The sequence below is a fragment of the Ciona intestinalis genome, chromosome 1 (genome assembly GCF_000224145.3).
Source record: "Ciona intestinalis chromosome 1, KH, whole genome shotgun sequence".
In the NCBI taxonomy this organism is placed as follows: Eukaryota; Metazoa; Chordata; class Ascidiacea; order Phlebobranchia; family Cionidae; genus Ciona; species Ciona intestinalis.
In genome coordinates this window covers 6,670,402-6,682,940 of record NC_020166.2, presented here as the reverse complement: position 1 = coordinate 6,682,940, position 12,539 = coordinate 6,670,402, and the positions used below count along the sequence as shown (strand labels likewise).

Genomic DNA, 12,539 nt, shown 5'->3' with positions numbered 1-12,539 from the left:
TGTAACAAAGTAGTTTTTTATCTTTGATGTCTTGTTTTTATGATATAGCTCTTTAAAGACATAGTAAATGTGTTTTTTTTTCTTTTTATCCAACTTTAGTTGGTTAAGTATAAAATAATATCCCAACCACTTTCTAATCTCACTTTAATTGAGTGGAGGAACCTTATATATTAAGTTCTTCATGATGATTTTTTTAAATATGATGGTGATATTTTGCACATTGCTATTGGTAATGGATGCTAATGCATGGTGGGTTGCAAGGCGAAGAGACACTAGTAGACGAAGAGTTTCGTGTCAGGTTACAAAAAAATTTATTATTTTAAAAACAATAGTGCCGAATAACATTAAACATTTTTATTATGTTAAAATATGTTGTGTATTTTATTGGGACATAGTCTTATGTGACCTATATTGGTGTTTTAGATGCACAGCTGGTCATCCTGGAGTTCCTGCAGTGTTTCTTGTGGATATGGTCTGCAGTCGAGGTATCGATCAATTTGGGTTTACCCCACAAGTGGTAACACATGCCCGTCAACAACAGATAGAAAGTCGTGCTACATAGGAATAACTAACTGTGCGGTAATATGTTTAGCTATGTGGGCGTCGATTAAAATTGAGATAATTTTGAGTGAAAATCTTCTATTTTTATAAACTTTGCATTTGCAGGTATCATCGTGGAGCACTTGGGCAGCTTGTACAAAATCTTGTGGAGCAGGAACTCAGACTAGAACTCGTTCAATCACAGTTTACCCCAAAAACTGTGGAGCATCGTGTCCAAGTTTGGTTGATCGGCGAGGTTGTGCAGGTTATCAGTGCCCAAGAAACTGCTCGGTAACATGCAATGGATAAATAAAATATAGCTAGTGTACATTACAAACTAAACCAGTAATGGGAACTGCCACCAATACTTTATAAATAAAGCTCCATGCAAAAGCGAAAATGTGTTTCATCCATAATGTTTTTTTAAGATATATTACATTATTTTTTACTATTAATTTAGCATTACAGTGTAAACCACTCACTGTGTTTTATGTTGCACAGGTTTCATCATGGGGAGCATGGAGTAAGTGCAGTATAACTTGCGGATCAGGAACATTTAGTAGAAAGCGTACAATTGTAACCACACCAGCTTATGGTGGGGATGCATGTCCTGCTTTGAGTGAGCACAAAGCTTGTGTCATTGCACCAAAAAACTGTGAGGTGAGCTAATTTAACTACACTAAAATAAAGATTGATTGTTTTACGTTTCCGATATCTGCATAATGTTTTTCCTGTTAAGCATGGTGGAAAATTATGTCCTTGTGTAACATCACCAGTACATTGCACAGTATGTCAAATTCCTCCCATTTAAATTTATTAGGTTTCATCTTGGACATCATGGGGCAGTTGCAGCACAACATGCGGTCCAGGAAGTCAAAGTCGAACACGAACCATAGTGCAAAGTCCTGAAGCCTGTGGAAACCATTGCCCTTCTCTGGTTGATTCTAAATTTTGTGCAAACAAGAAATGTGAACCTGTCTGTGTGGTAATGTATGCTTTCTGTTTAACATTATAAAATATTTCCCAAAACAAAATGCTTTTGTGTCTTATCCGGCCCACTAGAAGATGCGAGAATGTTACAAACCAATTACAATACACACAAGATAAACATCTCTATGTTTAGCAAATCATGATACGGTTTGCATAAGACATGCCAACATTTCACATTTTATAAATAGTATAGCGCATGTTAGTTGCTTGATGGCCAATGTTTGCCTTGTGTGAATATATTTTTGTACCATATCTACCTAACTAAACCCTAAACAAACATGTACCCAGCTGTCTCCATGGGGCTCATGGTCCACTTGTAGTTGTGCTGGAATAAAAACAAGAAGTCGAACTATTGTTGAGAAACAAGAGGGAGCTGAGTGTTTGTCCCTGACAGAGGAAGCTGGTTGTAAAGATAAGAATTGCAAAGTTGATTGTCAGGTAAGATGTGATATTCATAAACAGTTTCTTAATTTATTAAGCAGTCAATTTTCAATCACTGCTATTATATATCTTGATAATGTAATAAAGAACATGGAGTTTGCAGATGAGTGGTTGGGAAACTTGGTCAAAATGTTCAACTTTCTGTGGAGCTGGAACACAATCTCGAATTCGAAGTGTAGATACCCCTCCCTCTAGTGGTGGAAAAGCATGTCCGGCTGCAAAAGAAACACGGGATTGCATGCCTCCTTGTTCTTGCATAAATTTGTTTTGTCAAGCAGAATGTGAAGTTAAAACCAAACTACCAAATGCAGAAGTTCTAGAAAAAGGGTTAGTGAAAAGTGTTTTTCCTTAAATTTAAGTGTAACATTTTGAGAAAAATAATGAATTTGCCTTGTGCAGAAATTATTTGTTAAAAACTGACAATATAAGTTTTATAAAAAAAAACAGAAGTATTTTCGATTATAGATTTGACATTGCCACTTTGGAAAAAACTGTCCCATTGTTGGACAACAACATAAACAATGGCTACTGTGACACAGTGCATGATGACAAAGATATCCCCTACCAATTGCCATACAATCTCGAAACATTTTTACCAATGGTAACTATCTTGTGCATTTTAGGAGGCAGGAAAATATTCTGTTGAATTTAATATAGTTTCAAAATTTAAAGCATTTTATGTTTATTGTTTTTTAAAAGAGAATGTTTAAATAAAAACTTAAAAAAATGAATGGAAACTTAATTATCCAGGAGCAAAAATTTACTTCATTTAAAGTAAAATCTGAAAAGAGTTTAGCAGCCCTGTTGGAAGATATGCAAGAAAATATTCAGAACAAACACGAGTATGCTGGAATATCAGAACAACGTAAGAATATTCTCTTGCGCCAATGAACACTGAATATAAACCTTAAAACTTTTCACTTTTTCGCAGTCTCCCAAATTCATGAAGCTGCCCCGTATGCTGTTGCAGGAAATAATTCTTTAATTAAAAAGTTGATACTTGGAAGTCATGATCATGAATACAAATACTTTTCCATCAAAGCTGTTGCCATTATTGCTGAGTTCAAGTAATTGATTAATTTCAAGCAGTTTTTATGATGTGATAAAAATCACAAATACTCCAAAACACAGATTAAAAGAAGGAGACTTGATCTTGAATCCAGTATTCAAAAGAAGTCTGGACAATCTGCCTGTTAAATACAATGAAAAAATGTGCATGGACATCCTTAACCAGTATGGAACACATTATTACACAAAGGGTATCATTGGTGGAAAGTATGAATACATCTATAAATACAGTGAAGCTGCTCTGGATGACTCAGGTTGTTTTCATTATATAGAATTCAGTGTAATATGTTGTACATATCTGTTATACTTTTAAACAGGATAGAGTTATAAAGACATATTTGTTTATATTTTTTAGCCTTTGTAAAGCTGTGACGACTCAACAATATGCATTAAAACCATGCTTTATTATATACTATAGTAATAGTGTAATAATAATATGCATTCCACTTTTACTCAATATATTAAAAACATTTGAACTTCCGCAAGTAAACCACTTACTGCAATATGCATCAGGCTTAACTGATGAGGAACAAAGAAAATGTCTGGAAAATGAAGCAAGAATAAAGTTGTTTAAAGAAGATACTTTAATTCAAAATACCAAATGCTCCAAGTTAGGAAGCGGTAATATAACTATAAAGAAGTTTAAGAATTAAATTACCAAATAATTTATTTTGTGGAACGTGTAAGCAATCATTTATTAAAAATGGGTTTACATAACTTTTCTTCTTTAGGACATGGATTGTTTACCAATGCGGCAACCAGTGCAGTTTCTTTTATTTCTGGAGGCAATCCAGATATTGCAGAAACTCTTAATATCAACAGTGGTGCAAAGAAATTTGTAAAATGGATGAACAGCATACCTTCCAATCCTGCAATACTTAATTATAAGGTATGAACAGAATACATTACCTAATGTTTAAACATTTTTACTGTGCAGATAAGCACCAGTAAATAAATAATGTTATTACAGATCTCTCCAATATCTGAGCTTGTTGGGCCTCGTGTTAGCCATGCAAATGAAACAAGACAAAATCTGGAGATGGCACTTTTGCATTACATGCAAGAATACAACCCAACAAGCTGTGCAGAACAAGTTTGCCACAATGGAGCAATGAAGAAGGTTGTGAATACAGGAAAGTCATGTCTATGTGTCTGCTTGGATGGCTGGTATGGAAGCCAGTGTGACGGAAGTGATGCATAAGATGCCAAATAGAGATTACAACCGCTTGCATATACTGCACTTAACTAATTGTCTGTAATTACATGATCATGTGTATGCTTTCTATATTATTTTTTAAAATTAATGTTCAATTTATAGCTTCTGGCTATATTTGAACTAAATTTGCCAAAACACTTGAACTAAATTTGCCAAAACACTTGAACTAAATTTGCCAAAGCATTAAATAGTCCAAATTATCAGCTATACATAAAAAAGCCTCCCAAAAAGATCATCCACAAAGTAATATACATGGTAACTCGTAAGCTGACACAAGGTGTATGAACACTCATGTTGTAACGAGTGTCGTTTTCCGGTCACGGGAGGATAAAATCAGTTACATTTATACATTTAAGTCTCATTCGTACTACTCACCCTTGCAGCTTTATTTTACTTGGTATAACTTTCATACATAACTAAAATGTATATATATATATATATAAAAGTCTGATTAAAGCATAATAGGATTTTAAAGCCAAAATAAGAATTGATTTATTAAAAGAAAAACGCATTGCTAATATTATACTTTATCTCATCATTTGTAAGTAAAAATATTTTAGTACAGTGGGGGAAAAGAATTCATTAAAATCACTGTAGGTATTCTAACAGTGAAGAAGGAAGCAGTAAGTAAATAAGTTGTTTAACTTTATGAAATGCTTTACGTATTGTCCACTTTGAAGTTTTATCACTTTCCCTTCATCATAGGATGCTGCGTATGAAAGGGCAGTTTCACCATTATGCACTTCATTCACTAAAGCTTTAGCATCTAGTAAAGTTTTTGCAATACTTGATTTAATATCCTCCGGTGTTTTATTAATACTTCCCATTTGCATTGCAAAGCTGGGTAATCGCTTTTGGTTTTGGCATTTGCCGCATGTTTAATTAACAGTTCAACAAAATCCGCCTGACCTTTTTAAAATTGTACTTGTCTAATTGATAAACACTTGTCAGCACAGATTTAACTTCATATCGTTGCAATAAAGTCGGCAATTGTTGTGTACATTCTGCTGCTTTAGAAATCCTTGAGTATGGTATCAAAAGTTTGTTGTTGTTGTTGTAACTTCTTTTCATTATTATTTAATTAGAATACCTCTAACACAGTAAAACAGACATAGAACAATTCTGGAAGAAACATATATTCTTAACATTAAGAAAAAAGTAAAAAAAACAATCAATGTTAAATACATTTCTTAACTATAGTTTAAGTGTGGCTTCTACACCCAACAGAAAACAACTTGGATATTTTTTGTCTGCGCCACTGGTTAAAAGAAATATAAGATACATTGTAATTGCAACTATTGCAAGTAATGCTATGATTGTTAAATTAAAACTTGTGAGAACGAGGAATATTACAAAAAAAATCACTTTTTATAAAGATATTCGACAAGAGGTTGGGGAAGTGGCAGAGAAACAATTTTATTAAAAGGGGCTTTAACTTTATGGAACGATTTACGTATTGCCCACCTTGATAAAGCTTTCAATGTAGGTACCACACACTGTAGTGTTGGACGTGGATAGTTTTTGATTAAAATGTCATATTCTACATCAAATGTAACACCCATATTTGGAATTGATTTTATAAAATAATAAAGCATGGTTTTGTGTTGATTAAAAATGGTTAATGTTCGCGGCGTTGGCAGTCTGGGGTTTTCAACGTCAAACCCAATTGTTTTATACACCTCACGTTCTGTGGGTAATTTTTCAAACAGAGCTTCTGTAATACCTTCCTGCAACAGAAGAGTAATTGAACCAGTTTCTGTTCCCCTCAACAATTTGCGGAGAGCTGGTTTTGTAAAGGTAGCTACACTGAGCTTATTTTCAAGAAGAGTTGTAACTAATTCAACAAAGTTAGCACTATAATAACAATGGAAATCATCAGAAGGATAATTAATCACATTCCATATATTATGGGGGGGTGGACAGCCACTTCCCGGCAAAGAACCATCAACGGGATACCCTGCATTCAACAAAGCAACCAAACATTCAATGCGGGTGGAATCTAATAAACAGTAGATGGGAGAATGACGTTTCTTCTTTACTTGAAGCTCAATAGTAGTTTTGGTAAAAGGAGTAAAACTATTAATTGCATCTAAATTTCCGAACTGAACAGCTCGTGTAGTTGCTGGAGTAACACCTAGATGAGGGTCTGCATTATATTCAAGAAACAGGTCAATAACTTTCTCACCATAAAAACATGCACTATATGCGAGTGCTGTCTCTCCATTAAATACAGCATTCACATTAGCTTTGGCCTCCACTAAGCATTTTGAAATTTCATAAATCTCAGGTTCTTTTCCTCGGCGCATCTGTACAGTTTTTAGTAACACGGGACGCCCGGTCTCATCTTTAGCATTAGGATTCGCTCCCAAGTTTATCAAAGTTTTGACACAATCAACGTTTGTTGCTTTGATAGCAGCACACAAATAGTTGTCTGGCAAAGACTTTACTTCATACCTTTCCACCAATGTACGTAGCAGCCACGCATTACCATTTTCAACTGCTTTGTATATTCTTGAATAGGGAATAAAAGATTCCTTTGCTTTTAGTTTTCTTTTCATATTCCTATTCCTTTTAAAAATAATAATTTAGTACAAATAAATACTGCTAGTAATAGATAGTAAATATAACACTGAGAATCGTGTGGGAATTCCCCTTCGTTAAAATACCTTGCAGTGTTGACCAAAGTGATTTCCAGGGACTTTACACAGAGAAACTGGAAAGTCCTTTTGGTGTTAAAGGAAGTTTTTTGTTTGCTACGATGTCGTGATATATTCGTTTCGACTAATATATTTGTGCTATTGCGCATGCGCCGCGATGCTGCGCAGTAGTTCGAAACAAATAAAATAAAGATCCGGTTTAAACTTATTATGACTCTCCGTTGAAAACCTTCCAGACACGACGTTAATACGTGGAAACTTTCGTTTTCGATTTAAAGTCAGCAGAACTGAGTTGAGTATTTCATTTGTGGCCTAAAAACGCAAGTACTGTAGCCCCCACTGAATAGACATGGTTGCTGTTTGGGCTAAATCTGGGTTAAACTATAGCGTTATAAATTGTTTAAAATAAGATTTGAAATATAGAATTTAGGTGCTTACAATGTGTTTGGTGTGGTGTTTGCGTTTCGTAATAAAATTGTTCCGCACGTGGGCAGTAGAGGTTTGCAAAAGTTTCATTCGCAACACTAACTAGTGAATTAGGCGCTAATGTGTATTACACTGTCTAAAAGGTTAGCAAGTAGACTTGCGCGTACCTTAATTACGGAGATATCTTAACAAAAGATGAATGAAGAGGTCGGTGTGTTTGGAATGTTTCGTGACATCGAATCGTTCTTGAAAACGGAACATGACGTGAAGGAGAAAATACGCGATAATGTTAATGATCTTGAGCAAGATGCCAGAAGGATATCAACTATATTACAAGGAATACACCAACCGTGTTCCGCCGGTAGTACTACAAAGCAAATATGCCATCAAGTTAAAGCCATATTTGATAGTGTACGAGTCTGTTATGAGAAACTTAGCTTACTTGTCGGAAAACAGCAATACTTTAAATACTGTTCTCTGTGGCAAGGGGTCACCACTAGATTTTCGTTTTATTTAAGCTTGGTGGAATTCCTTGAGTTTGGAAAACTGGTAGAACGTCAAAAGGTTGCAGATTTAATGGGTTTAAGTGTTGAGAAAAGTGCCGGTTTTCATTTGGAGCTGGATGACTATTTGTGTGGCTTACTTCTTATGGCTGGAGAATTATCGCGGCTGGCAGTAAATTGCGTAACTGCTGGCGATTTTAAAACTCCAATAAAGATTTCCAAATTTGTGTATGACCTGGAGGCAGGGTTTCGACTGCTGAATTTAAAGAATGACTTTTTAAGAAAAAAATATGACGGATTGAAATATGATTCAAAGAAGATTGAACAAGTTGTATATGATATTAAAATAAGAGGTTTAGGCCCTAAAATTGATGAGGGTGAATGAATTTTTAAATATCACCGAAATTCACAGTCATTTGTACATCTGTATTTCAGCTCTTTTTAAGCTGATGATTTCAATGTAAAATTAATTTAAAATGAGAAATGGTTCCTAATAATGGAGGCATATTGCCAACATTTTTTCTCTAAGTATTTGTTTCCATTTCAGTGTAAAATGTCATGTTCCTGCTGTTAGGTAACTTTCCATTCGGTTATGTCAAGATATAGATTCGGATCAACTCGTTCACCAACCTCCAATGATACGGAGAACACTCCTGTTCCACTTCGTCGATCAAGCGCATCTGTGTCCGGAGCATCAAGATCTCGATCTTCACTCTTCAGTCAGGATGGGAGAGCTTCTACTGTAATGAATGCTTTATGATTCCCTAAATGTTTTTTAACTGGAAATGTTTGTAAATTTTGTTTACGAAGAGAAAATGTAGCATCCACTAGTAGTTTTATGTTTTTTTTCACATATAAATATTAGATGGTCTCATGGTCAATTTTACCGCAATACCTTTTTAGTCCTTTTACATGTAGTTCTTTACTTCTTTTATACAGTTTTTTCAAATTTTTAAATTCTGTATCCAGTTTGACTTCTGTGCTTTTTAACAAGCTATATGTTTGCTTTTTAACAAGCTATATTCATTCTTATTACAGCCAAGATTAGAAACTACGTTCGGACCTTCATTTTCCACAGTGACCACAATAACAACAGGTATGATTAGATTAAACTATATATAAAATATCTTTGGGAAATACATTATGTACATAACTCTTGTTGTTTCCCGCAAAAAGTAATGTAAATCTAAATCACTCTTTCCTTGTTTTAAAAAACTGTAATTTAAATACAACTGATAAAACTCAGCAAAACTGAAATTTTAAGTTTTAGATTTCTTATTAATTACATTGCACAGACGAAGGGAAAGTCGAATATCAGCATCAACGAACGACCTCCATGTCCAGCTGCAAGTCCTTCAGTGATAGCAGGGAAGATGTAAGTATCTTTACATATTTATGCACGTTTTTGTTTCTAGTATAAGTTGAACCTAAAATATTTAAACAGAAATGGCTTGTTTGTCTGCTAGGTGTAGCAACCATATTTATTTTCTTCCAATTAAATGCAAATGTGTTTAAATGTAACCGTGTTTTAATAACTGTTGTTTTGTCGCTATATCCTGTCTTTTCATTTAATATATTTTTTAATCTTCGCTATTGAATGGAAGAGATAAATAAAATTAATATTATATATATATTATCAATATTATATCTTTATGTGTCCAACTTCAGCACAAGCTTAATAAATACTAACTAGCACTTTTTTAAAGTTTTGTTTTGAATATTTTTGCTTTGTTTATTTATAAAAGTTTTGTTTTTAATATCTTTTGCAATATGTAATATGTGCAATATATTTTCCCTATCATATATCCATACCCACATTAATGAACCGTATATAATATTAATTCCACTCCAGTTACATGGTGGAAGTACACACAGCAGCCTCCAACGAGGCATTGCAGCCACTGCCCAGTTCAATTTATTTCGTTCAAATTCTCACGACTCTGCATCATCCACTCTCTCACAATCATCTTTTAGATCCAGGAACACAGAGGATGATGTAAGTTTATGAAATAACTCTATAACATCTGATTTTTTACTTTAAAATTACAAATCCTTTCTAAGTTGCTTTCAGCTTCTTAAACTTTTTACAGTTTTTTTTATTAGAGTTTCCTGATGTGCTTACTAGCACATAATATAGCCTGCTTTTACAAGGAAATATTTTTTTTAGTGTTGTGTCATTTATTGTATTTAACCTACAGAGAGTGTGCACTCACTTACATGATAATGTGTTTCTATGTATTTGTACAGGCACCTCTTGTGTTTGTGGAGACACCTTCTGCCCAACTTTACTGTAAGATTTGTCAACAAGTTTACAAAGACCCTGTAATTATGTCATGTGGACATTCTTACTGCAAGCATTGCTCTGTATCTGTTGATGCTTGTCCTGTTGATAATAAAAAGATGTCTTCAGTAAGTTATTATTTCTTCTTCCCATGCAAAACTTAATCTTATATGAAATTTTAAGGTGTTTATTATTCCTAGAGGTAAAATATAATATTTAAGTTATACCATGTTTACACACAATACAAATTAGAGGCTACTTTGGAAAGTTTATTAAAAGGGGACTTAAATTCAAGTCATGGTTATTTGGTATATCACATTGCATTGACACCAGGGTACAACTCTTGTAATCACTTACATTGTGTTGTTAAAAAAAGAAGGCAAATCATTTTTTTACTTTTGAGCTTATGATTTCTAGCAATATCTGTAAACCATATGTAGTTCTACTCGTGTCTAATACATTTACAGATGTTTCCCTGGAGTTTTTAGGCATATTGATTTAATTCTAAAACTTTCCTTTTATTCTTCACAACTGTTTTGATTATTTTTTCTAGCACAACCATTCCAAATAATTGTTTTGGTTATTCTAATGATTTTATTTTCAACCAATTGTTTTTTGTAAATTTTTTGAAAATCCCACAGCCAATGTAACAGTAGTAACATTTATTTAGATCCTGGGCAACTTGGCTGTGAGTGAGCAAGTAGGAGCGTTATACATCCACTGTAGGTATGGATGCAAACTCGTTAACGATCATTCCAATGAATATGAAGTCAACCAGTCTGGATGTCCTTTCACTGTGAAACTTGCTGAAAGAAGGTATATATAATATATATATTTAATCTTTTTTTTTTTTTTTTTTTTTTTTATGTATTTCGTTGAAAAGTATTTTTTAGTTGTACAGTGTTTTATTTCTGTCTAAGATAAAAACAATTTTTTTTGCCTGGTCCAGTGGTTCAAGTTTTACCGAAGTAATTGGGAAAATTTGTAATGTATATACCTTTGTTATTGTGATTGCAGAGAAACATAAAAAATCATGGTCTGTTACATAATATGGCTTGTATTAATTTCATACTTTTTCAGTTTTGTCTTTTCATCGTTGTATAATGTAATGCAATGATTTTAATTCTCAGAACACATGAAGATTCATGTTTATATGCTCCCATATCTTGCCCTAACAACCCAATGTGCCCAACCATGCTACGCATGCATTTAGAAGAACATTTAAAAAGCTGCAAAAACCTACAGTGTGCCAATCATAAATATGGGTGAGTAATATGAGCATTGATTGTTTTTAACTGGAAACCACAAGCTTTTAAAGGTTTGAAACAGGTTGCTCAAACACTTTCTTTATATTTATATCATTCACAATATTTGTATTTATATTCCTACCTGTTTTGCTAATGCGTAAATGTAATTTTCACAGTGAAGTAATAAGTCCAGTATTTTACAAAAAGTAACGTTATTTTGGAGCGCTATGTAATTAAGTATTAGATAATAAAAAGCCGCAAAGCACAGAGTTGCAGTTATCACACATTAAGTGTATTGTACGATTGCTGATTGCTGCAATAAGTGTAATAAGTGTATTGTGCGATTGCTGCAACTCAGTCACCTCAGGCCACAAAACTAAGGCGATTTTCCATTGATTTTTTAATCTAATTTGGAACCAACTGAAAATCGAAAATGGACGTCAGGTGACAAAGATAATTTAATCACAGATGTTTGTTCATTGGTGATCGTGAGACACAAGCAGCTCATATGAAAGGATGCAAGTATGAGTTTGTGAAAGACTTTCTGCAAATTACGGAAGAAAAAATTAACAAAATGCATCTCTCACTAAAGCAAGCTGATGAAGAAAACACTTTCCTAAGGTAAAGCATTTTTTGTTTTACAGGTATAACTATTTGCACAACTAAATTAATCCGTTCCTTTTCTTGTATTTATGGTTTGCCATGAAACCATACCCTGAATTTTTTTCACATTTTAATGCCTGACTTTTAAAGCTGAAAGCAATAAGGGATTTTTTTGCGACAATAATATTTTTTCCCAAATTTATTTCTAGATCGATGCTATCAAAAACTGTGAGTAGAATGGACGAACTGGAAAAGAACTTTGAAATGAAATTAGGTGAGTACCGTGGTGTTTTCGTGCAAGCGTATTTATAAACACTTTATTCTCTTATCTTTGGTTGTTAGATAGAAATAGGTGATTAAAGTATTACTTAATCATATGAGCTTTTTTACTTCATCATAATTTTTTCTAATCTCCATATTTTTACCCGATCTGTTCCATGCTACACTTGTGTATATAGTATAGTATGGTATATTATATAGTAGGCTAACTTCACTTATATATTATATTGCTTGAGCCTTGACATAAATCAATAATTAAGAAGGGATCCTTAGAGTCACCTCAGCATC

At 33.5% G+C, this 12,539-nt stretch overlaps 4 protein-coding genes across 5 annotated transcripts in view; 3 read left to right on the top strand and 1 right to left on the bottom strand.

Annotated features, from left to right (window-relative positions):
* The first annotated feature begins 103 nt into the window (after window positions 1–103).
* On the top strand, window positions 104–5,983 carry LOC100179109 (complement component C6-like). The gene is made up of 13 exons (XM_026834400.1): window positions 104–579; window positions 667–831; window positions 1,042–1,200; window positions 1,361–1,525; window positions 1,819–1,968; window positions 2,075–2,298; window positions 2,437–2,572; window positions 2,722–2,836; window positions 2,903–3,038; window positions 3,103–3,293; window positions 3,553–3,660; window positions 3,771–3,928; window positions 4,010–5,983. The coding sequence occupies exons 1-13, from the start codon at window positions 424–426 to the stop codon at window positions 4,238–4,240; spliced, it is 2,094 nt and encodes a 697-aa protein (XP_026690201.1). The 5' UTR covers window positions 104–423; the 3' UTR covers window positions 4,241–5,983.
* On the bottom strand, window positions 4,723–7,076 carry LOC108949898. The gene is made up of 2 exons (XM_018813909.2): window positions 6,922–7,076; window positions 4,723–6,823 (listed from the first exon to the last, which is right to left on the bottom strand). The coding sequence occupies exons 1-2, from the start codon at window positions 7,059–7,061 to the stop codon at window positions 5,617–5,619; spliced, it is 1,347 nt and encodes a 448-aa protein (XP_018669454.2). The 5' UTR covers window positions 7,062–7,076; the 3' UTR covers window positions 4,723–5,616.
* Window positions 7,077–7,408: 332 nt separating this feature from the next.
* On the top strand, window positions 7,409–8,388 carry LOC100183012 (translin-like). The gene has a single exon (XM_002126768.4). The coding sequence runs from the start codon at window positions 7,534–7,536 to the stop codon at window positions 8,224–8,226; it is 693 nt and encodes a 230-aa protein (XP_002126804.1). The 5' UTR covers window positions 7,409–7,533; the 3' UTR covers window positions 8,227–8,388.
* Window position 8,389: 1 nt separating this feature from the next.
* The window catches only part of zf(traf/ring)-5 (zinc finger protein), a 9,039-nt gene continuing 4,889 nt past the window's right edge, over window positions 8,390–12,539 (top strand). The window contains 9 exon segments of one of the 2 annotated variants that reach the window (NM_001078448.1): window positions 8,390–8,583; window positions 8,880–8,937; window positions 9,137–9,216; window positions 9,694–9,837; window positions 10,089–10,250; window positions 10,793–10,938; window positions 11,253–11,387; window positions 11,838–11,990; window positions 12,182–12,246. In NM_001078448.1, the coding sequence (NP_001071916.1) occupies window positions 8,434–8,583; window positions 8,880–8,937; window positions 9,137–9,216; window positions 9,694–9,837; window positions 10,089–10,250; window positions 10,793–10,938; window positions 11,253–11,387; window positions 11,838–11,990; window positions 12,182–12,246 (1,093 nt within the window). In that variant the 5' untranslated portion in view covers window positions 8,390–8,433. 2 annotated transcript variants of the gene reach the window in all.

Bases quoted from the DNA above. Each gene is read 5' to 3' on its own strand.
- LOC100179109 (XM_026834400.1), top strand. From the start codon at position 424: ATGCACAGCTGGTCATCCTGGAGTTCCTGCAGTGTTTCTTGTGGATAT. The intron at 2,299-2,436 runs GTTAGTGAAAAG...TTTCGATTATAG, and splicing joins GCAGAAGTTCTAGAAAAAGG to ATTTGACATTGCCACTTTGG. The intron at 3,039-3,102 runs GTAATTGATTAA...TCCAAAACACAG, and splicing joins GCCATTATTGCTGAGTTCAA to ATTAAAAGAAGGAGACTTGA.
- LOC108949898 (XM_018813909.2), bottom strand. From the start codon at position 7,061: ATGCGCAATAGCACAAATATATTAGTCGAAACGAATATATCACGACAT. The intron at 6,824-6,921 runs GTATTTTAACGA...TATTTTTAAAAG, and splicing joins ACTTTGGTCAACACTGCAAG to GAATAGGAATATGAAAAGAA.
- LOC100183012 (XM_002126768.4), top strand. From the start codon at position 7,534: ATGAATGAAGAGGTCGGTGTGTTTGGAATGTTTCGTGACATCGAATCG.